General features: G+C 38.3%; 1 protein-coding gene across 6 annotated transcripts; it reads right to left on the reverse strand.

Moving 5' to 3' along the window:
* Window positions 1-572: 572 nt before the first annotated feature.
* Window positions 573-27302, reverse strand: LOC105258313 (cAMP-regulated phosphoprotein 21). 6 transcript variants are annotated; one of them, XM_011269500.3, is made up of 17 exons: window positions 11999-12653; window positions 10750-11160; window positions 9266-9451; window positions 8186-8469; window positions 7596-7875; window positions 7100-7519; window positions 6390-6993; window positions 6098-6273; window positions 5004-5953; window positions 3442-3627; window positions 3184-3337; window positions 2906-3096; window positions 2609-2779; window positions 2334-2496; window positions 2064-2250; window positions 1867-1970; window positions 573-726 (listed from the first exon to the last, which is right to left on the reverse strand). In XM_011269500.3, the coding sequence occupies exons 3-17, from the start codon at window positions 9279-9281 to the stop codon at window positions 677-679; spliced, it is 3936 nt and encodes a 1311-aa protein (XP_011267802.1). In that variant the 5' UTR covers window positions 9282-9451; window positions 10750-11160; window positions 11999-12653; the 3' UTR covers window positions 573-676. The 6 variants fall into 6 exon arrangements, with proteins under 6 accessions (XP_011267802.1, XP_011267804.1, XP_011267803.1 ...); XM_011269502.3 differs by lacking the exon at window positions 11999-12653 and adding an exon at window positions 1678-1707 and having other exon boundaries at window positions 10750-11986; XM_011269501.2 differs by lacking the exons at window positions 10750-11160; window positions 11999-12653 and adding an exon at window positions 27228-27302.
* Window positions 27303-27710: the final 408 nt, after the last annotated feature.

The raw sequence follows: 27710 nt of genomic DNA on the forward strand, positions 1-27710 counted from the left end.
TTCCTTAAAAGTAAATCTCACATTCATATAGTATCTGTAAAACCGCAGTTAAAATATTTTCAAGTATAATATTATATATATTTATATATATATATATATATATATTATAATAGTAATTAAAATTTTGTCCAGTAATTCTGTTCGGTGCACCATTGTCTTTCGTTTCTCTTTTATATTGGGCACATATGATTACATTTCGTTCTTTTTCTCCTTGCTTCGTTCTTTCGTCATAGTAATTCAAATTTACTCGGTGCATTTGAAAGTTCTTCGAAATGATGTTTAAATTTCGTCCTTTGTATATTGTCCAAAAAGAAAACAAACGCTCGCATTACAGTACTATCTTCATTACTATTTTTCACTTAGGATACACATATATTGTATCCTAGTAACTCTTGACTCTCTTTAAATAATTTAGGGCAATAATTAATATGGCATATATATGCATATATATATATATATATATACATATATATATAATATATATATATATATATATACATATACATATACATATACATATCATATACATATATATATATATATATATATATATATATATATATATACACACATATAGTATTTCTGAATAAATAAAGTAGATTGCTAATCTCGGTTGTTGGATAATCAGGACTGTGACTCTGGGTTATCAGGTATGTTATCCTATCGGCTCGCTTACTCAAAATTGTACCAGCTGGTTTCGACGGGTAATTGTCACCTTTACCGTTCCTGAAAAGAAATGTTATTTCTGAGGAGTAAATCGCTACTTTCCTAGACATATAATATAAGTGAATCGCGTTCTCTCTGATGCAAATAAACAGATATTAAAATAAAGAAAAGACTATAATAAATACGCTAATTCTAACTCATAAAAAGAAGCCTTTATATAAGTCTATATAAAAACAAAATATATTTCACAAGAAAAAATAATTCATTCAGCGCAAACTGTAATTGTACATGATCATAGTCGACGTGAGAAAGAGTGAGAAGAACAATATGTTCTTCGACATCAATTTGATAAAATTGATTATATTATCTGTATCTCGTCAAGTGCGACAATAAGCATAAAAATGTACCGTACTAGCAGTATAGTATATTAAAACTGTGGAAAAAAAGATGTGCAAAGAATACATTCAGTGTCATCGTAATGTATCCGCGAGAAAATATTCCAAGATCATACCTCTCCAATTTTCAAACTGATTACATCGAGAAAAATATAATTTTTACGAAAAGAAGATGATATGATTGTATGTGAAAATTGGACAGAAACAGTTCTTGTGAATATTTCCTTAGTGGATAAAAATATTATCCCGTGCGTGTTACTGTTTAAGCATATAGTGCGATAATAAAGTACATCATATGTGTGCAATGAAAAAAAATATATTTCCTACTTTCTTCCATAAAATTTTATAGCTCTAGACAAATTTGTTTTGCTAAAATATTTTCATTCACGGAATAACAATTTAAGATAATATAATAGTTATGATAGTATGTCTATTGATAAAAATTGATAAAAATTATATATATTTAAATTAAATTTATGAAAGTAGGAATTATTTTCCAGTATATTGTAATCAAAAAATAAATTTCGAAAAAGATGAGTCAATGCGTGAAAAAGCTCCTATCGTACAAAGAAGACACTGTGTTCTGTGTGTAGTATTTTATACTAAAGTTTTGTACCTTATATCATACTGTCTTCCACAGGTTTTGCTTTTAAGGGGAGACAAGAATGTGTCAAAATCGTGTTACACTTTATTCTTCATAAGCGAAATGAAAGCAGAAAGTAACTAAATCTTAAGCGATATTGAGCGAACATCGAATTTCTCTCTCTCTTTCTCTATCTCTCTGCTTTTTGTTAATTTTTCATACCTTCTCTGATATCTTTGGGTACGTTTGACGAGAGTGATGGCATGGAAGGCGCCTGATAGAGATTGGGCCGTGCGCCGCTCGGTGGCAAAGACATTACTTTGGACCTGAATAAATTGCACAAGAGCATAAATTTCGGGAATCAGAATAGGTGACATTTATATAATAAAAATAGAAAGTAATGTAAAATTCAAGATTACCTCTGTTTGCGAATCTTCTGATTTCTGCCATCGAAGGAAGTCGGCGTGCCGGCCCCCGAGGTGTTAGACGAATAAGAGGGCGGCCTGTACGGTCGCGGGCAACCTTGAACAACAGGCGGTGATGATACTGGTGCATACTGCAACCGGGGGTTGGTTGGTACGCCAGGATGCATCAATCTCATATCCCCTGCACCAAAATTTTAAAATTAATTTAAACGACAATTTAAGAAAAAAAAATGATTTGAAATGAATACACGTCGCTAAAATTACCTTGTACGATATGGACACCCTGATACATTGGCAGTGGGTAACGTGGTTGAGGTTGTGCGCTTCTGTCTCCGCTTCCACCTCCGAAGAGCTCGTGTGCCGGAGTTGGCGATCGACTAGCTCGTTGAGAGTTACCTGGCGTTGTCGCTCGAACACCGGAAACGACCTTTATTTCATAAAAATACCTTTCGTAAGAAAGAGAATTCCATAGCAACTAGAGTGAAGAGAGATAGAACAACTAGAGAGATAGTCATTGTTACTGTGTATCATATCCTCACAGGAACGTTTTGTCTGAAGACGAGATTGGGAACCAGTGTAGGTGTCATATATGCGCTAGGCGGCGCCGGGGATGTGCCATTGTGAGCGACTTGATGACCAAATGTTCCACCGGATACCATCGCCGGGGTCGCATAACTACTCGAGTTGACGTACATCAACGGCATAGGTATCTATTAATTTTATCAAATAGCAAATACTTTGTTAATGCGACTTTTTTTGTTTTGGATCATCCTATTATATCAGTATCATTTAAATATTATCAATTTAATATTAATATTAATAGTTGAGCCAATTACCTGATTGGATGTCGGAGTATTTGGTGGTGTAGGTACTCTGTACATTACGGGCGGCGGTTGCATCGTCGGTTGTGCTGGCGGATAATACGTAGGAACCATATGGACCGGAGGTTGATACGTATAATCGCTCGGTGTCGGGGTTACTGCCGGCATCGAATTGTAAGGTACCGGGTAAGTGCCCACATAATTAGCTAAAAAAATATATAGAATTAATTATATATAGAATTACAGAAAATGTGAGAATCACACCGAGGGAAATATAGAGGTCGCAAACATACAATTTGTTTGGCTCGGAGGCGTCATCGTTTGCGTGTTGAAGGAATAATTCGTCGAAAATCTTTGTTGTTGATGTAATTGTTGCCTGTCTCCCGGATTTTGACCGACAGAGATAGCCGTTCCAGGTGGAGGCATAAAGTACATGGTCTGTTGAGGCTGAAAAATTTTGTTATTTGTCTATGTAGAATATATAATAAAAATAGTGGTAGAAAAGAGAATAAAATAAAATAAAAATTGCATAATATTCTCTAGTTTCGTACTGGTATTTGATTTGGCGATGGTTGCCAATAATTCGGTTGTATCGTCTGCATGTTTTGTACAGTCTGGTTCGTAGGTGGCGGCGGTTGTGGATACGTAGAATGCGGAGTTGTCGGATGGCTATCCCCACTGCCACGTTGATCGTATATGTTCATTCCCAAGAAATACCCAGATAATTCGGTCACATCCTAATTAATCATATATTATTGGCTTTTTTTAGAAACAGTTAAATAAAACTCCTTATAAATTAATTATTTTTATTATCATGAAGTTAAAAACTACTTAGTCGATGTAAAGAAAATCTTGTATTCTTTTATAAAATATTAGAATCTTGTTAAATCTGTCAGAAAGCAAATAATCATTCACTAAATAATACTAAATAGAATAATAACAATAGATACTGGTGCATCACACAATATATAATATTATTCAGCGTATTAAACGATAACATTTTATCCGGCTATTTACCTTTTTAACCAACAAATCTAACTTATTTATATATTATTGTGTTGAAAAATATTTTCAATGTATGTAATTTAAATACAATAATAAAAGCAATATACGGTCCGGATGATAACAAAACCACGCAATAAGAAAGAAAAGCTAAAAGACCATAGCGCAAGATGTTAGAGCATAAAAAATAATAAAAGACTCTACTAAGTAAGAGACACAATATATTAATAATCAGTTAGATATAAAAAAAATAAAATACATACGTTTCGCGATCTTTTCAAGATCCTTTTCAATGTTCAAGGAGTCGTTAGAAAATAAATAAACATTAAAAGATTTTAAAATAATAATAACGGAGCGCGATTAAATAAAGACAGACGCGATAGGACACAAATAGACAGACATTGTGTACAGTAATAACGGTCGCAAATTTTAAACGCTAACAGTTGTTATGACGAAAAGCGCATAGACAGTTAGTAAATTAAAAAGCTAATAATGTCTGGTCACAAGCTAAATTTTCTGAAAGAAAGCCAACGTTCACCTCTCCAAAAAAAGGTCCCAAATTTTCTAAATAGATTTTTTCATCGGGGGATCGTCACACAATATAAATTTGCGAAGAATAATTTTCACGTTTGCGATTTTATCATGCCTTTTTGATGGAGAGGTGAACGTTGGCCTTCTTTCAGAAAATTTAGCTTGTGGCCAGACATTATTAGCTTTTTAGTTTACTGTCTATGCGCTTTCATTCGTCACAACAATTGTTAGCATTTAAAATTTGCGACCGTTATTACTGTACACAATGTCTATTTGTGTCTTATCGCGCCTGTCTTTGTTTAATCGCGCTCCGTTATTATTATTTTAAAATTTTTTAATGTTTGTTTATTTTCTAACGACATCTTAAACATTGAAAAGGATCTTGAAAAGATCGAAACGTATGTATTTTATTTTTTTTTATATCTAACTGATTATTAATATATTATATCTTTTACTTAGAGTCTTTTTTTTAATTTTTTTACGCTCTAACATCTTGCGCCACGGTTTTTTATCCTTTCTTTCTTATTGCGTGGTTTTGTATGTAATTTATTCTTATTTAATTTGCTAAAGACATACTTACCCCTGATTGTGGTATTGGTCCTTGATGTACAGGTACCGCATAATTGGCATAGACCTGACTCTGATTGAAGACATCCCCTTGACCGCCGTTCTGCATGCTCGCTTGACCCTGAGTCGGATGAGGTGCCATCATCACAGTTGGTTGCCCCATATGAGGCGGATAAACACCCTGGTTGTACGGTTCTGAGGTAGGTATGTAGGTCGCGTACGATTGCTGAGCTATTTGGTTAGTATGACTACACGTCTGCATTGTTGTTGACGATTTGACTAGACTTTGCTGCTGTGATTGTGGTTGCTGCTGCATTTGTTGCTGTTGTTGCGGAATGGATGCGTTTTGCGGAGCAGGAGCAGGAGCAGGAGCAGGAGGTGGAGGAGGAGGGGGAGGAGGAGGCGGTGGTGGTGGTGGTGGTGGTGGTGTAAATGGTAGACTCGGCGATGTCGCTGTATTCGTCACTTGAGTTCCAGATGCGCTAACTGTATTCATCTTCGATTGCGATGAACGTTGTTGCTTCCTGCTGTCATTCTTGGAATTGCCGCTCGGTGCTCTGGATGGCTCGGGAGATAGTTCCGTGTGTTGTTGCTTATTAATCGCGGACGACATATTGTGTTCGTTTTCGATGGTATAAAACTTTGGTAGATTATCCGGATCGAAACGATAGATCGAACCGTCTGGATTCGTGCACGGTTGATTGGTTTGCGGATTTATTATTATACTGCCAGGTGGCACGCTCGACAAACTACTAACTGCCCACATAACCGTTTGACCACCATTCGATTCTGGTGAGGCTAGATCTTGACTAGATACTTGAGTGTGACTACACGTCATCATGGCCGGTACAGGAGACGGCGATGGTGATGGCGATATCGTCGCATCACTGCGCTGACTCTGCGATTTATAACCGCTGCTCGAGCGGCTTGGACTCAAACGTGAACACATACTGGCCCCCGAATCTGGATCAAGAGCGTTTATAATTATCACCCTGATAGGATGATATCATAATGATAATGTAGCGAAACGAGACATCGGTATGTAACAATCGTTGTATTGAAATCATTTTCACACAATAACTTTAATATAAATTTGTATGCAATTACCTTGTTTCATGAGGCGAGCGCCTGCGCTATGCGTGGACGTGACACTATCTCCTCTTGACAGCATGCCTTTAGTATATCCACCAAAACTGAATGATTTAGAAACAGATGGACGCAATACCGCGCCGCGAAACGAGTCTCTCCCATCGAAAGATTCGCCTTTTAGCAGTCGGTTATGCCTGTAAAGAGATGCGTATAAATTATTTATATTTCAATATGATTGACAATTGTTGGTAAATTTTATAATCATTATGGAAATTAATTATTAAGTATATAGATATGAAAATTAATTTACCTCATTATGTGATCTGAGGGATGTAGCAAGCGATACCTCGCCGAGACATCTGAACTTTCCGTCGAAGACCATGGCCAAGATGTGACTTCGCTGCTCTCGCCGCTACTGTCTTTGAATATCCTTCGCCTGGCGCGCTCATACTCTTCCTCCCGCTCTTCGAAGCTTTTACTGCGCCGACAATAATCGCCCGACAATCTGTCCGGCGATTTGAAATTGAAGCTATCTTCGAATGAGCTCGAATCTCGCTTCAAAATACTTCTTCGCGGCTCTTCTGACAAAATCATGTCATCCCTGATATGCTCTCTAAAGCGAGTATCCGGTATTCGCATGTTTTTAGTTCGTGTGACGATAACACTTAAACCCGACTGATCTACGTTATGTTCCATGCCGAAATAAGCTGCCACTCGATGCACAAGCATTCTGTTGTACGATGACATATTTGGAAATTTGTGAGAAACTTTTTGTCGGTCCCTCGCAAAATCGATTAGATCTTTCTCAATCTTTAGCAGCACCGTGCGATCCTTTTGATTGCGATTTATAGTCTCCGCAATGAACTGTTCGAGATCTATCCCTGTGCTATCTGTATAAAGTTCCGTGCTGCTATCTATAAATAAGTGTAAAATTTGTAATACGGAAAGTAATTAAGAGTCAAAGAGGATCGAAGAGAAAAAAAGTTTTATATGTGCTTGTACATTCTTTGAATAACTTACCGCGCGAGAGACATGGTGATGCGCTATCGTAACTGCCCTGAGAAGAATTCTGATGTCTTAATTTGTGCCTGGACCCGGGCCTGCTCACCGAGAGCGTGTTGCCACATTGCGCTGAACATTGATTATTGCAAATGTTCAATGTATTCGGCCTGCGTTGCTCGGATTTGTGCTGATTGTTTTGCGCGTTCGGCGCGAGATTGGTGCTCTTCGGCGAGTGCTGCAATGCTTGACCGGACTTGGAGGGCGACAATGGAGTTTGCAGCAAACCCGGTCGCTCATTTTGATTGTTCTTCACGCAGTTATTGCATTTTTGAATGTTATTCGCACTCACAAACTTGGAGCGATGGTTCTCCAACTTATTGCCGTTAGTCGGAGAGGTGATGCTCTTTGGTGAATGTATCTGAGAGGGACTAGATTGACCTGTGTAACAAAGTTCAAAAATGAAGATTCTCGAATCTTTTTCTATGTGTAATGAAAGAAATGCTCTTTTGTTTACCATTTCGCGACGGTGTCCGACAGGTCGGCGAAGTCGCCGTGTTGCGCATTTGCTTGGGGGATTGAGCGGGACCGAGATTGCTGTTGAACATGGACTCGTTGTTATTGAGCTTGGCACCGTTGGAGTTGGGCGAGAGGTGATCGCACACGATCTTCTTCTCACCGTCCACCGATTGTGGACTGTGCGGCGACGGTGAACCGTTGCCGTGTGGCTCCCGCGGGGGAGACGTCGATTCTCTCATGGCATGGCTTCTGACCAACAGCTTTAGTTTCGTGTTCGTCTGCAAAGATCATTAGATTTGCTTACGACCGACAGAGCATATCGCATGTGTGATGATGCGTGCGTATCGAATTCGAAAGTGCGACACGTTAAATGATTGTTTCGATATTATATCATAAATGGATACAAATAAAAAATAAAGAAATAAAGAAATAAATCATTGATACACTTCCACATTTTCCTTTACCTATAGCTCTTCTCAACTAATTTTTAATTTAATGACTTCTTCCAGACGTACCTTGAAACCCGTAATGAGGAAGGACGAGCAAAATGTGGGGCAATAATCTAGCAGCGATTAATGGCACACGCACCCGATTGCGAAAGTTTTTGCTCTCGGTGTCCGATTTGTCGGGCGGCGGACAGGAAGGCGGGGGACGGTGGAACGTATTCGTTGCCGAGGAGGTGCCGACGTTGGCATTCCCGTCTATCATATCCGACTCCAAGGCGTCTTGGTGAAGCGCACCACCGGAGCCACCACTTATGGCGAGGCCTTGCCTGGGCGATGGCAGTGAGGGCATTCCTCCTCGCACCACCACCGTGGGACTCTCAGGTCGATCTTGCGACCTGCTTCCTTTATACACCACTATGCTTGGTACTGGAATCATCGAGTGCGTAAACCGCAATTACATTACTTTCCTGACAGGTAAATTTCGACAGGATGTCCCGATTTCTTTGACAACACGGAACGTCTCAACAAGATATTTTATTTTTAATATTTTAGTATTTTATTATATTACATCTTATATAATTATTTGGAATTAAATCTTAAGTGTTAACATTCTTTTTAATTTTGGAAACAAAGATATATGTAAAATCTCCTCTGCTGAGGCTTTGTTAATTATTCAAAAAAATTCTACAAATGTCTCGTTGAGGAAAAATCGATTCCAAATCGACCGAGGAATCTATGAAAGGGACATCCAACAAATTCCGTGACAAATCAGTTTATGTATATATTATCACTCATTTATCACTTGTTACTTGGGATCTTGTAATCTTTCAAGAAATAATTACTTATCAATAATTGCTTTTTCAATCGAGCAAATACAAGATAAGTAATTTACTGTGCAAATACAAGATAAGTAATTTACTGTGCTACTATAAAGCGACTATCGTACGAGCAGTGGCCGGGAATATTTCTACAGCAGAAGTATTTTCTTCATCGATTCGTGAACAAAGAGGTTCATTCATTGATGCACTTATATCGATCCGCCTTATTGTCAGCTGTAAATTCGGAAGTATCGATGCTTCCGATACGCTTCGATCATTTCACTTTTCTTCTATACCGATGTGCACGTGTTTAGGCGTGTATGTGTGCGGTAAATTATGGCACCGCAACTGGATTAACGAAAAAAATTGCGCAAAAATTGCGGGCAAATGAAAGAGGCACTTACTCTCCAGGCGAGCCATGTGTTAAATGCGTCATGGGGTTACGGGGTGCAGTACTCTGCAACTGGTGGGGGGTTCAACACGCAGGTGCAATTAGTAGTTAGTACGTGAATCTTTCGGGTGGCGTGCAGCTCGAAGGGCTGATACTAGGAGCCAGATCACTGCACGTCCACCTTCCGACATTGTACACTCTGTAAGCAGACACAACACGCTCGTGACGATCTCGTGTAAAAAAAGAAAAGAAAGAAAAATGTATGATGCGCGCGCACGCGCTTATGGCAATTTAAAAATAATAAAAAGCGAGACGTATTAAATCTCCGTACTAGTTCGCGTGATTGCAGACATAATAATTCGTTTAATCGCGACCAATTCACAGAAATTAATTTATCACGTAGATGTAACAGCATGACAAAGTGCCATATATGTTTACCAGCTTATCGTACGATCTTTACAAGATGTAATCACGCTATTCTTAAATAGATTTGCATTATAGTTAGTACAACAATCACGCGTTACTTACAAAAAAAAAGAAATTAAACGTAACACTATATAATTATTAAGGAACACCACAAAGATCAACAAAGAGAAAACTGTTTCTTGTCAATTACAACAGAAGTTACATTACGTTATCGTATCTTTATGTAAAGTCTCCGATAATTATTACATAGCAAAGGTGAGCTATGAATCATGAGCTTCTCTATAGGTCAGTGTTACGCCATGAGTCATTTGTCCGCGGGACGCCGTTCGATTATTAAATGATGGAGTGCTTTATGAGCGCGTATGACAATTGTATGGTTGAAAGGTATTATCGTCGTCGCATTATTATGCATCACGCGTAACGAAAATTATTGCAATACAAAGCAGTATATTATCATGTGACGTTTAATAACATTATAAAATCGTTTCGCATAATCATCACGTAAATTTGAAATATTCTAGCATAATTAACACTTGTCGGTACGCCGATATTTCTCTGAATCATTGAGAGAGTTAATAATTCGACCGAACGCGAATACTCCAATATTCGAGAAATTAACCCGATTGCCATATATGATAATTGCTATATATCATATGAAGCGATAAAATATTTCGTGTGGGTAAAATGATTCTACAGAAATTCTAGTAACATATGTGCAGGTATCAGCGACTGCTAATACAGAACGTCGAACGTTATTAATTTTTGCACAACATTATCTAATGCTCCTAGTGAAATTTATTAAATGAATCGCATTACATTCTCATGAACATTAATTAACAGAGAGGAGATTTTCAGTCTCCTTTGTGCTCCGGAAGATTAATTAAATTATAATTTAATTATTAGTTTATAAAAACGCAGCGAGTTGCTCAAAGATTAATTAATGAAAAGATTAAAATAATAATAAGCGTCAGTTTCGCAAATCAAATAAATAAGCCAGGTGATACAAGTAATTTTCTCTCTCTCTCTCTCTCTTTCTCTCTCGCTCTCGCTCGCTCTTTCTGTCCAACAAACCTCCAGTTAAGTTCAGTAGTCTCCATAGCGGCTAATTGCGAAAGCGCGCGAATCATCGCGTTAAATTTATATCGGAAATGCGACTGCGGTGCGTACTCGTGTACACTCTTCCTCGTCGCTTCTGCCGCATTCCTCTCGCGATGCGGATAAATTTATCCATTCTCGACCGCGACGCGTCGATCACAAGCCGCTCTCGATCGCCGGCTCTCGATCAGTCGCACGTCACATTTCCCCGTTTTTTTTCCTCGCTCTCTCTTTCTCTCTCACACACACACAAGTCTCCCTCTTTCTCTATTTTTATTTCTTCTACGTGCTCGATGTTTCCCGCGACTATTCAATGATTATCAATCGCCGTGCACATTGTTCATCTATTCCCGTCTCGTCTTCATTCAGCCGAACTTTTCCTGTTCCCTGCCGATCAAATTGCACGTCTCAAAATTCTCCTTTTTAAATATGATTTTACGAGACAACTCGTCGCATTTGCTAATAATTAATTGAGATTAATTGAGAATAATTAATCGACGTTAGATTTATTTATTAAGTCGAATCGTGTTTTTATCAAGGCGACTGATTCGTCTCGTTCTTTCGATTCCCGTCTTTCCATCTTATTTCATGTACGTGAAATAATTTTGTGAAGCACTATCGGCCAGCCGCGTGCGTTTTACAGCCGATAAACGCGGTTGGCCTCATAAAGGCAACGCGATCGGAGCTAGTCGTCGATCGGAGCACGATTCGATCTACGAAGGTGTGGATTTTCTTTTTTCTCTTTTTTTCCTAGTTGATTGTTCGACTATTACCGCGGGAATCCCCATGGGTCACCTTTCGCTCGTAAAAGCGCTCGTAACGTATCGTCGTTCGACCTTTGCCACGAGCGGGAAATATGATGAACACCGAAAATCTCTACCGGAGATATATAAGCCGATGATATTTCTGTTACGGCAAAAAATGTAAACGCGAAGGCTTCGAGATTACGATCAAGCATCCAATTTTCTCTGGCGATCCCCTCGCTTCTTATACATTTCAAATGACAAAATTTTCTCGGAGGATATGATTAAGCAATCATCTGATATAGTCCTGTCGAGATAGACAGTCCAGATTTGAACAGCACTAAAATTATCGACGAATTAGTCTCGTGACTCCCGGATTATCGCGACATTCTAATTTTCTAATCAGTCTCTCGCGGGATATTCGTCATCCAGAAAAGTTATCGATGTGAAAAAATCGATGGACAAGGAAATTAGATCGATACCAAATTTTTGTCGATGAATCGCCGAGTCATATCGTGCCCAGACGATATATTCCGAAGGATCGAGATCGCGCGCCTCGGCGAAATCTTCTTCGGTCGATCGACGATCTCTCAAGGACCGATCGAGCGGAAATGCGGATCATCGCGTGACCTTCCGGTCGCGATTCTCTCGCCGCTGGTTCCTCGCAGATCCGAGGAGGCGGCACGCTTTGGCAAGGTTCCGCGGCGCCTCGAAAATAGCAGAACACTTCTGCTTCTCTCTCCCTCTCGCTCCGACCGATCGCGTTCCTCGTGTGCTGCCACGTTTCTCTTCTTCTGTACACCGTGCCGTTTCCACAAGCTCACTGGGACGAAAGAGAAAGAGAGAGAGAAAAAGAGAGAGAGAGAAAGAAAGGAGGTGCGATCCCCGAAAGAGGAAACAACAAATAATGGTGGAGAGAGATAGAAACGGAAGATGCGAACGAGCGCGATTCGACGATGCGAGGAAAGAGAAGAACCTGGACCAGCCGCAATATCTATCGAGTGTAATATCGCGTCGCCGCGGGTCCGCTTTGCGCGAGAGACTGAGAGGCGCGCGCGACGCGCGGCTCACCCGGGTCGACGAAGAGCGGCAAGGGGGTGGGTGGCACGTCGAAGAGAACGAGAATATCGCCAAGCCAGCGAAAGAGAGAGAGAGAGAGAGATCATCTATCCCTCTCCCCCTTTCTCTCCCTCTCCCTCCTTCTCTCTCTCTCTCTATTTCGATAGAGGTAGAATAGTATCGAGGACGATAAAGATAGGAGAGATCTGATAACAGAAGAAGCGACAAGGGAGTGAAAACAAAGACATCGCTATTGCCAATAGGTGTTAGGAAAGAGATGCAAGGATGGAGCGATCGGAAGGAGATGGCCAAGCGCGGGAAATAGTGACGGAGGATAGAGATAGACGATAACGTGTGGTGAAGATAAGAATGAGAGAGAGAGAAAGAGCAGGGGGACGTATGTCGACCGAATGCACGCGTGCGCGTGTGTATCCGATGAACATCGAGGAACTCTGTTGGTCTAGAAAAGGACTACGTCGGGTGAATTTTCGTCCCCCTGGCAGTTAATTCGACGAAATGTAAATGTGTGTCCTATGGACGTTATTACTATTCATTACACGAATTTACCTAGGTGATAGGAAAAAAATGAGAAATTTGAATTTTTTACCAGCATAATAAAACGAAGCTCTGGTGATTTTTTACCGAATAAATTTATATCTTGATAAATTATTATCTTGGTAAGATAATTTTAGAGGGACGAGTATAATTTAATTAATAAATCAATACGTGTGTAATAAATTAATACGTGTAATCAATTATTTGGAAAAATTCGAAGCACGATTAATTAAAATTTTTCTAATAAATAATACCAAATTTTGGAAAAAATAATATATGCATTTATAGCATGGAAACCTATATTTGTTTTAAAAACCGAAATTATTAACATTCAATTCGAAATTATGAACATTCAATTTAATTCCCTTCACAATTATCTTTTTCTTCCAACAGGCAAGATTGATATAGTTTTTATGTAAAAAAACAAGATAAGTTTTTGTATTTAAACAAGGTAAAATATCATTCTATTTACGTAGGAGTTTTAATCGTATACGCAAATAAAAAAATGTACATACAATAAATGTATTAACAATTTTTTTATTTGAAAAATTTATTTCTCTTGAGGATAAACGATTCATCTCTCTTCGGATGTCTTAGCGAAGAGCTTTCTTCTTAATCGCGAAGACAGTGAAAGCAGAGTGACAAAACCTACTCGTCTCACAATTGTGAATTACTAGTCCCATGAACCAGTGCAGTCGGCACGCGTGAACGTGTGCGCGCGCACGTGCAGCCGAGTGCGAATGTTGTCTATGACCCATATAACACGCCCAACCGTAACTAGGTCGTGCACCCCTGTATTCCCTGGAATAATACTGGGTGTCTCGTTCGAAAAAAAAAAAATATGCCACATATCGATTCAGACATTGTACAAGAAATACGACGCAACATCACATCGCGTTCGGTTAACTTATATGTCTGACGGAAAAAAGCTTACGCAAATAATAATAATAAAAAATGAAAAATAACATCAAATAAACTTGATGCGCACAGCATAGAACAGATAGATCATTTAGATTAATTAAATATTGGTAAGGAAAGTATTAATATTAGTAAGTAAAATTAAACATTCAGAGCTAGCGAATCTCTCAAAATAGATCGATCGGTAAAGTTTGTTGAGTTTATGAGCAATGCTGAAAATGTCATACATCAATCATCAATTATCGAAGCTGTAAAGAATATCAAATAAGAGAGAATAAAGGACATATTGTCTTACAAAGTTGATTTTATCAGAATTCATGAAGCGCGAACGGGAGGCGCTTGGTTTACCGACGACGACATTCCGGTTTCTCCGCGCAAATATTTTCCCCCGCGACTCTAAAAACTCCTTCGTAATATAAATCGATCGTTGACGAGACTGACAGCGCGTTAGGTGACGCGAGAAGGAGAAAAGGAGAGAGATAGAGCAAGGGAGGTCGACGTGATTTCCCTTCCCATCGCAGGAAGCAGTCTGTAATTAATTAGATATCGGGTGATTTTCTACTGCGATAATTATTAGTCAATAACGGCAACGATACTGAGACATTCGCGAAAATTCTAAGTCTACCAAATACTTTACAGTCACTTTCAGTTAAATAAAATTTAATATAAAATTTAGAGAATTTTAAAACGGCAATAGAGCTAGATTTAATCAATTACAAATCCTTTTAAGCACGATTTGAAATTGAGTTTTTCTTAGAGAAAACGACGTTATTTTTTATCGTAAATGTTTCAATTTTTATTAGTTATCTTTTTAGATAATTATCGCATTAATTTTTCTTAAAATAAAATCAGTTTGATATTAAATAAAAAATTAGATTTTATTATTCATATTTTTTTTCCGTATTTTATTTCGGAAAACGCTTTGTATTCAGTTATTTATGATTTACAAAGTAATTTGGTCATAATTTTGATATTTTCAGGAAATATCAATTAAAAATCCGAAAAATCAGTATAATTAGTATATACATGCGGGAAATATTAGAGAGGGCAGAAAAATTACATGTACAATTTTTCTTATTATTATCTATATATTATTAGCTATTACTATATTTACTACCGCAAATATCACGATATTAATCACAGTAATGGATATCACGTCAAGTACATTCTCTAACTCGTAAGTCTCCACACGCTGCGATGGATTTGCCGCTTCGCCGGTCGGTGGCACCTAATTCCGAGGTCTAACCCAATTTCCGCGGGAGGGATGACCTAGGGTGGCAGGTCCAGGAAACAGGCAAAAGTAGGTAGCACGTTACAGGTACGTAGTAGGATATTCCGCAAGGGGCGGGATGTGTTCGTGGAATCCGTGGATGAAGAGAGTGAGAGGACGAGAGGCTGCCTTGCCAGGCAGAGGGAAAAGGGGTGTCCCGTTCAGTTTTAACGATACCAGTGCCAGTCCGATGCACCCCTTGTCGCCATGGAAACGACCTACTCTCCCTGGATGGACGCGCGTCGGGCACCCTCGCGCAAGAGTTAAACATTCGAATAAGGATATCCGCTCGGGCGCTCTTTGAACTCCTCGCGCCCCTTCCCGCCTCCCCCGCTTCTCCCGCCCCCATACTTCATTGCCCCGTATGGCCAACTATCCTGTGACTCCGACGATTATCTGGACCAGCTCTGTGTTCAAAGCCACTTACGGATAAATGTACCTGGCAAATGTACCGGGCTTCGTGAAGTGAAATCTAACGAGTTGCCAACGCGGTCAAAAAGTTGATTATTCTTCACTTTCTTTATATTTCAGAATTTTGTAATGATTGGCTGTTCTTCCTACGCCTTTGGAATTTTTAAGTTAGAATTGTAGAGTACATTTCAAAAGCAACGATTCACTGCATCTGTTTAAAATTGGTACGGTTGTTCAATTTTGCACTAGTCATTCATAGCGACAGCCATGTGTGTCCCGTGTGTGGTATTGTCTGTCCGAAGATGACGAAGTGTAATACGAACGCGTCGGATGATGTCGTCATGAGATGAAACATACGGTCTGTCTTCGTTCCAATTTGCCGGCATGTGCGCGCGTTGAAGCTGTTTTGAAATGAGGAAGACAAAGAGGGAAAAAGGAGAGAATGAAGCGTTAAAGAGTCTAACGAGATCGTGACGGCCGGTAAAATATACTTTGATTCACAATTATCCAATTAGAACGCCACTCATTGCCAAGCAATTCTATTCATGACACGCGTTCCCCGTGTGATATATGTATATACTCGTACTCGAGAATCCGAAAATCCGGAACACCTCCAAGTTACATCATTCGCAAAATCTCCTCGAAGAGAAAATAACTCACGTATAAGTTTACGCGAAATATTTATCCATGGAAATGTTTTTCGCGAAACAGCGGTTCTGATCAATTTTATTCAGGTCACCCGTTATAGCGGTCGACCTGGGTACCGACCTAGGTTGCTGAACTCCATGACCCATATGTCGGCAAATAGGTCAGAGAATAAACGAAGATGAACGCGATTCGTCCTTTGCGACCGAAGCAATTTTTATAGGAATTTATTTCCGATTTCATGGAAAATCTTCTTCATCTTTTCCATCTGATATCATAGATAATTGAGAGGACCTTCCTAATGTTAGTATAATAATTTTGATGTTTCTATCAGTTCTTGGCTCAATATTTCGCCCGAACTTCAATTATAATAACATATAAAATAAAAATAAAATCAATAACATATTATAATTAAATCAATAACATAAAATAGGATTAAAAGTTCAGTAGATCAATCATGCAGAGGAAAAAACTATTCGTTATGTCGAAATTTTATAGAATATAACTCTTGACAGATCTGATGTAATCAATAAATGCATCAATCACTTGTATTTTCTATTGCAAAAAAATTAAAACGATTCCTTTAGTTATGCATTATTCTGATAAAAAATATGAGATTTGAAATAAAAACGTCGAACAGCGTGTTAGTGTGCTTTTTCTAGCTCGACAATTTTTTACTATAAAAGTAATATAAAAACAATTTCGTTAAAATAATAATATTTTTAACAGATTAACATTTTTGAAAAAATAATTTATATATAAAACACATCTTGTGTCAATCAATAATTATTTAGAAGCTAAATAAACACGCGATATAAAATCGCTTGATTATTTATATTTGCATATTTACGTATGCAATTATCGGTAACAATTTTTTCCGAATTATTACTATTATTACTATTATTTATTTTACACTATTACCACTATTACCGTTATGCGACTTCGTAAATGCGTTGAATAAAAAAACATTGAGACGGTCTACTAGCTTATTTTGTGTTTGGAAAAAACTCTGTATTAGAAGCTAGAACTGTAACACGGAGCTTTCGAGAGGTTCTAACGTTCTTTGGCATTCATAGCCGTAAAATGAAGCGAGCATCTTCCGCGCGCGTCGACTGCTATTTATAATGAAAATATTTTCGCGATCACCGCCGATCTCCAATACCGACCATTACTGCCCACATATCTATCGACGGATACACGTCTCGGCGCATTTTTAGCGCGCCTACGAGCGTCGATCTCTCGTGATGTGACGTCTTTTTCTTTCCCCTTCTTTTTCTCGCTCTCTCGCCTCGTGTGCTTCTTTCACGATGATCATTCTTTCTACACAAGCGACATTAAAAAATAAAATTATATGGAGAGTGTTCGCGGAGAGACTACAATATCAAACAGGCTAGATTATACTCTGTATGCGCGAATCTCTTTGTTATTTTTAGACGACTCCAGTTACGAGCCTAGTCATTGCAATCGCGTTGATGATAATAGCGAAAATTATCGGATATCGTAAAAATAAGCGAGGAATAGACTATGCGAATATACCTTCATCGATAGGCACACAACCTTCTGACGTCTTTACTCCCCCCTCTTTCCTTTGTCCGTCGTAGGATAACTATTACCAGATAATATTATTAACATGGTCTCTTTTTCATCGCACCTCACGAGTTTCCGTATTTAAAATTTTTCCATTGATTGTGGATTGTCGAGGACCGCATATTTACATTTGTTACAAAAATAAATGGCCGATTGCTACAACATTATTCTCGACAGAGCGGGAGAAGAGAGGGAGAATTCGATTTTAGTCAGGATAACCGCGGATTCGATCTGGCGTACCTCTGCGGAGAGAATTTCATCGAATCGTGCAATTCCGGCTGCCGGGAAAAAAAAAGCGATCAAAGAGGCAATGTGTGTGCGGCGTAAACGTAACTTCATGGACGATCGCTCGGGAAGAATGCACCGAAATTGGATGCATACGCGAAAAGGCGCGCAGTTTCGCCGAACATGCGGATCAATATCGAAACCACATGTCGCTTCATTCCCCGGCTGACAAGTTGCAGTTTGCTGTCAGTCCATGAGATTCGATGTTGAAAGGTTTTCGTGCATTCAGAATCCATTAAACTCTGAGAGCGAGCTCGCGTGTCGCGCGAAAATTTTGCGCGTGGAATCTTTTCAAACTTCGGCATAGGATAATTCTATAGCTAAATGGATTCAATGATTAACAAAATGATATAGAAAACCGATTAAATTGCACCTTATAAAATGTCAGATTGCGTTAATAATTAAAAAGCAATGATATTAGAGATGAATCTGATGTGTGTATTCGCGATCAGCTGTTTCACGAGAAAATTTATTACGAATTGATAAAATAACGAATATATTATAACGAATATATCTAACGAATTGATTGCTCTTCGCAGAATTATTGTGTCATTCGACAGTTAAATTTATTAATGCGGAGATTGAACGCTGTTTGAAGAACGACATGAATTAAAGCTGACGTCTGACATTGAGGTATCTACGCGATTTTACCTTCCACAGTACTCACAATTAAAATGTTTTCAAGAGATGTTTAGAGGAAAATCCCTCAAGAATAAAAAATTCAATTCGCAAAATTGTTCATGTCAGTTATAGGAATACCATAAATAGAATTGCTATAGAATATTTTCTAGTAGTAATATTCCTCTTTACACATTCTCTAAAATTTGTACTAATTAAGCGATATAAAACAATTGTAGATTATATTTTTATAATTGGATCAGTATTATATTTTTATAAAGAAATAATCACTCGCCCCCCAATTTCTTTATCATTGCAAATTATTCGAAAATTGACAAACGTTGGCTTGCATTTTGGATGAGAAGAATAATCACTCTCTTGGCTAGCATTCAAGTCTACGTCAAGATGATCTCTGACGCCAGCATCAATGAAAGAAGAAGCAGGCTATACGCAGAGAGAATCTCTAACTTATATATCTCTCTGTAGGTTTGACCAAAAATATCAATCGTGAATTAACGTCAAAATGATTTTTGCAATTTCTTGGCAGTGCGAGAATTTCTTGCCATAATAAGCATAATCTTGATACGAAGATCAATATAATTATACGAATATAGCCAATTGTCAAAATTCTTTCATGATATTTGCATATTTCATGATAAAGCATATTCTTTTTAATGTTCTATTTATTTTTGGAGCTATTTTGGAACTTTTTTGCTTATTTTTTATTTACAAATTAGTATTCACTGAAATATTTATTGCAGACAATTATGGTAAATAATTTAAGATTTTGTGATCTGTCACAAAGAATTTAAAGGATTTTAAAAATGGTTGCTCTTGATTAGTTAAAGAAGTAAACGTGTTGTATATGCTGACTTATGCAAATTATTAGATGTCAGCAAACGTTTTCGCCAACGATCGTCGTAATTCTTAATGAGAGAACTTATCATACTTCAGTATTTACGAAGTTTGTCCGTTAGTCGTGCTTACACTAAAGTACAAACCAAGTAGCTAGTAAGGAAAATCTAGACTTTACATCTTTGCATTATTTAAATGTCATATCGTTTTTCGTATTGACCGAAGCTATACAACAATACAAGAAGACATAGAGAAGAACCGAACATATGCGGACATCACAAAGATAAAGATCGTTTCATAATCGCAAGAATCTAAGAAATTATTAATAAGATTTTTTTCGAGACGGAAAATACATTCTTGTACGAATACTAAAGTTTGGATATTAATTATATATAGAATCGCAGTGAAAATATTTATCTAATACAATTTTTTTTAGCAGAAGAATCAAAACGACAAAGTAATATGGTTGTGGAAAACTCTTTAGCTATAGAGTTTGTGGATACCTAAGAAAAATAAAGCACGATAAGCAAACGATAGCAAACGTTGTGTTTATCTATCGTTTTTCCTTGCGATTTCGAAGGTATGTCGATTATCTTCTAAAATATTCATAATACATGCGAGGAAACATGCCGCGGTTATTGCATTCTTATATTCTAAGAGCAAAGACATCGGAGCAAAGAAACCATTTTATTTCACGAGTGCGATAAAGTTCTTACAAGTTTTACAAGTGAACAACCAGTGTGGCTCCTCATTAAGCACAGTGTACTATAAGAAAATGATCAAAGCAATACATAATGAACGAAACATTCTAAATCGCCAAGCGAATTAGTCATCAGTCAAAGTATAAATTAATGGTCATAAAAAATAGCATTTTACAATTTAGTTAAAATAAAATATTTTATAATTTAAAATGTAATTTAGAAATTCAAAAAATTCTTTCGCAATCCTATGTTTCGCCGCATTACGACGAAAGCTTGAATTTGCAAAGATTGACGTGATACGTATATTTCTCACAACTCCACAGCTGATTAAAAGTTTGCTCTCCGTAAGCATGCACGCGGTAATAAATGCAAATGCGAATTCACCTGCACGCGATATACACTTAGCACGCGAATCGATCTCCTTGATACTCTCTGCGAATATTAACGAGATATTCCGAGAAGAGTAAATTTTTGGGATAGATCTCGAATGTTCTGAAAAATAGTGAAAAATCGCGAACGATTCTGGGGCATTATGTAAAATACATATATATAAAACATCGTTGCCTTTTACGCTCTCAATTCCCTAGGTTGATGACATTTCACGGGTGAAATACGACAAACTATGAGCCTGGGTTTTCTGTCTGTAGCATCGGTCATCAATATTATAAAAAGATGATGTAATTTAATTTTTGTCTGTCTATATAATAATTAAGATAATTTAAAATCCAAATATGGAAAACGCGAAATTTATCGGACGGTCTATGCCCCATAATAGTTAAATATATTATGTATTGATCGCGAATATATTTTCGCTCAAATTTAATTGGAGAAAAACGGCTATTTCTATATAAAAATCCAAGATATTCGAAAATAGAAAAAGCTTAAGTGCAGAATCGAAAGAAAATATTCTAAAGACGCTAATTATAAAACACTAAATAATGCGCAAGCTCTTAGGATATATCTTTAATGCAGTGTGTTCGAGATCGAGCTTAATTGACTACAAGATAATTAAATAAAAATTGCCGCGCTGTTGTAAAAACGCATATACCTCGCACAAGCGAATCGGAGCGAAAAACGCGAATCAGAGGTAGATCAAAAGAGCAATAGGTTACGAAGCAAACGACAATACGACTTAAATTTAATTACGACCTTTTTGCTTTAAAAACAACTTTGAAATGTCCGTTGCTCTCGCGAAATAGTCTCAAATTTCACTCATGTAAAACCACTCATCTCCTGTATTTGAACGTGAGACTCGCCAGATGTGATATATGCCGCTTGATTCAATTGAACCGAGACTTTTCATTGCTCGCGATCATTTCCCGCGGGATATCTATCTTTGTTATAATGCGGAAAAAAGCTCTGTAAATAATTTTGTTGTAAATAGTCATTTTTTTGTAATGAGAAATAAAAATACGTAAACTGTAAAAATAATACATATATTTCGAGGCTCTTTCCTCTTTTACGATAACAAAGAAAGCTAAAGATTGAAATTCGGAGTTAATCGGCATCAGCGTCTCGCACACAGTGAATATATTTAACAATGACGTGTCAAAAGTAATATACCATAGGTCGTGCTGCTTGAAATGTCAGCGCATTACTTTTGCCATTACATCACGCAGGCAAGTAACTGGTGTAATTTGACTATCAATGAATGACTCAGAATTCGTATCCGGCAAAGCACGAAATTACCCGATACGCGTTCCACGGATTATCACGTATATCGGTTCACGTAAATAATTGCCGAGGTATGTATCAGCAACAATATTGCAAGTTAGTCAATCTTATCGAGCGTATACTAATTATCGTATTGCGACTTATGCATAATCGAAAGATAAAGTCAATAGATTCCATATCAGCAGGATATGTCTGCGGATATGTCAAAGCTTCCTTGAGAGAAATTTAGAGATATTAAAACTTATAAAAGTTTTTAAAAGATTATTATTACCTATTATTTCTATATTTCCTTTTTTTCAATTGTAAATTTCTATTATCCTTTAATTTTACATTAGATATAATGAATTAAATTTCTTTGATTAGATACTTAGTCTTCAAATAAAAGTTTCGGTTGGAGATACATAAGGATCAAGATACTCATACATATAATATATATGTATTATATAATCTCTCATTCTCAGATTGTCATTCCGTGTACTTATCCATGTAGTGGCTGATAAATTGTATTCGCCACGCGACGGAACTTTTGCGAAAAAGTGGGGGGAAAACCGAGAAGCCCAATGATCTAAATTGCTCTGCCCCGTTAGTAAAACGAGATATCCCGTGAGATATCGTAATGGCAGGCAAATCATCAGATATCGCCGACTGGCGACTAGCAAACTTGACCTTCACCTCGGCCGAGTACCTTCGATCGAATTCGCAGGACGGGAATTCCCTTGAAGAAAGGTTATCGGGTACCTGTGCTTACCGGACACGCGTTCTCTCACACGTGTGACACGCAGCGCCGACGACTCACGGAGAACAGGAGAGGAGGAGAGGCAGTCAGGTGGAGAGACAATGGTGGAATCGCGTGTGCCCCAAAAAATCGCTTCCCCGACCCACCGAAATCTATAATTCGTCTCTGACGCAGCCGCGCGCCCGGATCGATCCGACCGCGATTCGGCGAATCCCACGTGTGAGTCATCTTGCCTTGTTGCCTTCGCTCGTTCCACCCTGATGACCTTGAAGAATAAAGACATTGGCCACGCACGGATTATCGATATAATTCTTACGAGGAGCGATGGAGGAGAGCTCGCGTTCGCCGAAATTTCGCTGATTGTTTTTGATCGCGAGTCACGCGAATCCGGAGATACAAAATATCACGATCGAGTCCATATTGCTGTAATAAATTGCGCGTCACGAAGGAACTCATTGAAATAATGTCGATAATTGACGATTGGCTCGTTTCAAGCACAAGGGAAGAGTCGCTTTTTGATAATTAAGTTCATAATTTTGCGTCACTTTGCCCCGATTTTTTCTCTATTCTATAAATAGCCTTCTAGCATAATGGTATCGCGTTTATTGGATCCTCGCTATACTATTTGCACGAAAATGCTTGTCCCTTGCACAAACCCATGAGTCGAAAATAGAAGATGAATTACACTTGTTGACATAAACGAAGTTGTTTTAGCTGCTAGCCATAGATATTGTACGAATGGTTAGTGACTTGTATAAGCGTAGATATGCCGTTAAATACCATGATGTGCCAAACAGAAATAGCATCCGCATATATAACAGTGCTTCCCAAAATATGTCGCACGGAAGAAATATGACAAGGAAACTTAAAATAAATAATAACTGTCACTTAAATTTATTACATGTGAGCAGCCTCATAAATAAATCTGTTTATCCGTTACGTTTTTACAAAAATGCGACAACAAATTTAATTGACAAATATTTCTAGGACAAAGTTCTATTAAATCTATCAATATATCAATTAAATTAAACCTATGAAGTATATATTGAATATTGAATTAAGTAGAAATTTCTTAGCAATATTTATATTCTCAAGGAAAAAAAGCGAGAGGGTGCTTCAACGATGTAGTAAGAATCTTTCCCTGAGGAGAGTCTCGTTCGGATATTCTCCAAAAAGAAATTTCGTGAGTTATACTAGAAATGACACGGCGTCTGATCAAGCTTGTTTGTACTACTTGAATAGGGTTAACACGTGTTGTACGACCAGAACACACTCGTATCACTCACGGCCGCCTGGCTTCACGCTGAGTCACGCTACTTCGTCGCAGTGATTATAATACCAGACACATGCAGAGTGACGGATTGTGAAGGATCTGCGGAGTCCTTAGGAGCGGAAATACCGAAACATATGCGTCTAATCCGTAATATCGGTCAAAAAACTGATTGCTTTCGCGTAAATGGCTAAAACTATCGATCGCTGATACGCTAAAAAAAAAAAAATCACTGCCACTAGTCACGTCACGCGGCGATAATTCGTTAGACGAATATGCGATACGTTATATATATGTTTGTGAAACAGTCAGGCGAGATGAAAGCCGATGAGAAACAAGGCCGAACAAAACGCTTTTCCTCTTTCAAGGATTCCAAAATCGCGCGCTCGTCTTATTAGCCAGTTCCGTCGGAGTTAAAAAAGGCAGAAAATCGCATACCGTGATGCATTTCCGTTTTAACACGAAACGGCGAGCGAAAGATCGTATAAATACCGCACGCACCGAGTTTGGCACGCGATATACGCGACGAAAAGCCTTGTCCACGCAAATAGAGATAAAACAGCACTACAGGACTCTCAAAAATAAACTTGCGCCACATGCAGCCTTGATTATCGTGCACGCGATGTATATTCGCGAGGCCGACATAGCGGTTGCAGGACGATTTACGAATCCGGCGAAGGTCCGCGATTTATGTTCGAGATTGTGCGTTTCGTTCGTCGATATTCGTATATAAGATACGCGAATCGAGCAAGGATTCACGGAGAATAGTATGCATCCTCCAAATCAGCGTTTAACGGATATCGCAAAATTGCCAAATGTTTTCTCTGTTGCAAACAGTTTGTGCGATATGCAAAATCAATTTTTCCTCGACAAAAATAACTCTCGAAAAAATTCAAATAACAAAAGAAATAATAACGATTGAGAATAAAATATCTTTGACAAAATATATATTGTTTTGAAAGAAGAAAAAGAGCATAAATAATATATATATTTTCTCTTTTCTTTAAATAATATATAATTAAATATAATAAGTAATATATAATTTTGTTAATTTTATAATAGGATGCATATAGTAAGTATATATATTCTATTTTTATTAGAAAGAGAAACAACAGAGAGAACATCTTGCAAATAAAATCGAGGCCTATCCTTATACCACAAGATCTTCATGTTGATAAAATTATAGTCGGAATCACTAAAGATATTTATCATTAAGCGCGACATCCTTAAATATTTTCCATTCTTTCATATTCAACGCTAAATATCATCATCTTCCACTTGTGATTCCGGACTAAATTTTCCAAATCACGTTCAAGATTTCCCCTTTTTTTATAACATATTATAATTTGACTAGAGAGTCAAACAGCCTAAAACATGTGTATCTGATGCTAAACACGTGTCGAAAATACGGAAGCCGAGGGACCGCACCCCCGAGATTCGGGTGGCTCACTCTCTCTTTTCCTCTCCCAACCCTTTTCCGGAAGCCTAGCAACGCTGCACCTCCTGCGCACCTGCAAGAGAGGCACTTTCTCGATAGGGAGAATGTGTTCTACACCTCCCGCGCGTCTATGGCCGTGATACGTGACGTCCGAGAAAGAGAGAGAGAGTGAGAGAGTGGGAAAGGAGGGAGGGAATCGTCGAAGGGTTGGTGGGGCAAAACCATAAAAGTAGGGCAGTAGTGCGGTAGAGCAATCAATAGAGGTTGGATCATGGTAGGGTAGATGGAGAGAGGGGGAGTACATAAGAGCGGCGTGCAAATTTGGTGACGCGCGTGGATATAGCGAAGGAGGGTGGGAGGGCGAATTAAAAAAAAAAAAAAAAAAAAAAAAAGAAAATTGTTCCTCGTTGGATTCATTAATTCCTCTAAGGAAATCTTTGCAAACTTACGCGAAATTTAGAGTCATTAAATAGTAACGTGATTAACGATCTCCCGTTAATGGCGTTTCTGACGTACATTATGGAACGATTGTCGGAGATAAAGAGAATCCACGGGATCGATACAGCCTTAATTAAGACACACGGAACATTAAATCCAAAATCTGAGATTAATCATCACGCTACGAAATAATACATATGGAATGTCGGAATTCAATTTACGAATTCATTGCATACTTTTCAAAGTTCTCACGTGCATGCACGAGCAGCTGTTCGTGCGCTCGGCGTTATACATATATATAACATTAGGAGAGAAAAATCTTGTCACGTTGATCCGATAACGAACATAACGCACATGGGTCTGATATAATCGTGGATTCGATCACGAGGAAATATACATTTACATTTCTTTCAACTTCCCGTCAACTGTCAATGTCTGTACAATTCCCTCCAATTGAAACGAATACAATTTCACTATCAGTTTCTAAATCATTGCTTTTGAAATTTTCGGAATTACTGTAGATCGCGATCGCGTCTAAAGATCTCTTCGCGCAAAAATATTTTGCTCTTATATTTTTCATTTCTCGCGTACACGTGTGGCAAAAAAACATGTTTTTCGGATACGCGCGAAGCGCGAGAAAAAACCGCAGGCGGATAGACGCGGAGCCGATGCCATTGTTTGAAGGATGAGAGCGGATCCGAGATTTCGCTCGACGCCGAAAATGACAATTGATCGAGCCAGAGGGACAATTCGCTCTCGTCGTCGCGTCACGCGTCGCTCATACGAACGTGTACACGCGAACCGCGTGCGTATACATTACTTATATATACACCTGTGTGTCGCGGTCGACATAACGACGACGAGGACGATGCGTAAGCGCGTGGAACGATTCGCGAAATGACAAAACGTCTCGCACGACACCAGAGAGAGGTTATGATGCACCTGTCGTTATCGTGGTCGAATCGTGGAACGTCCTTTTCGACGATCATTTTGAGGTATCGTCTCGTCGAAAGTTTAACGAAATTGGCAGGGAAAAATCGTCGGAGAGAGAAAAAGAGAGAGAGAGAGACACCTAGTGGTACATGCAAAACAATTCGCAATAGCGCACAGCAAAGTGTTTCTCGGAGACGATAGTGAGAAGGAAAGCATATAAAGTTACGCGATCGCGTAACGTCAGACCAGTCGTCTCGTTTCTCACTTTTCTTCGATAACGCCGTCACTTTGATGATATATGCTCGCTAATGTACTCACCTAACTCGGAGTACACCCACACCACAACTTCACCATTTCCACAATTTTCATCGGACTCAGCCGCGCGTATTGTTGTCCTGTGCTTTTTTTTTTTGAAACCGCTAAGTTGACCGCTAACGCTATCTGTCGGCGCTTGAACGGACGATCCTCGAGAAAATCACTAAACGTCAGATGCGCCGAAATGTCTCTGCGAGCAAAAATCGCGCGCGCCAAATGTTTTTAAATTTGAAATCATTTTTACAGATCGATAAATCGTGATTATACATCGGAATTCAGTAATTTAATACAATAAGCATATTTATCCGGAATCGTCGAGTCATTTTCACTCGTACTTAGCTTATTCGTGTATGACTGAAAACTTTCATGACATTTGTGAGATTGATATATTCGTACGACAAAAAGTTTGACGAATAAACATTCTGATAGAGATTCTTAAAATTCTCTCTTCGATAAACTTGTTCAATAAACTTTGATCCTATGATA

Source organism: Camponotus floridanus, unplaced genomic scaffold (assembly GCF_003227725.1).
Source record: "Camponotus floridanus strain SB8 unplaced genomic scaffold, Cflo_v7.5 scaffold2, whole genome shotgun sequence".
NCBI classification, from domain to species: Eukaryota; Metazoa; Arthropoda; class Insecta; order Hymenoptera; family Formicidae; genus Camponotus; species Camponotus floridanus.

Excerpts from the sequence above, each read along its gene's own strand:
- LOC105258313 (XM_011269501.2), bottom strand. Across the intron at positions 3,097-3,183 it reads GCCTCCGAGCCAAACAAATT|CTAATTATGTGGGCACTTAC; the intron begins GTATGTTTGCGA and ends ATATTTTTTTAG. Across the intron at positions 2,251-2,333 it reads GGGTGTCCATATCGTACAAG|GGGATATGAGATTGATGCAT; the intron begins GTAATTTTAGCG and ends ATTTTGGTGCAG.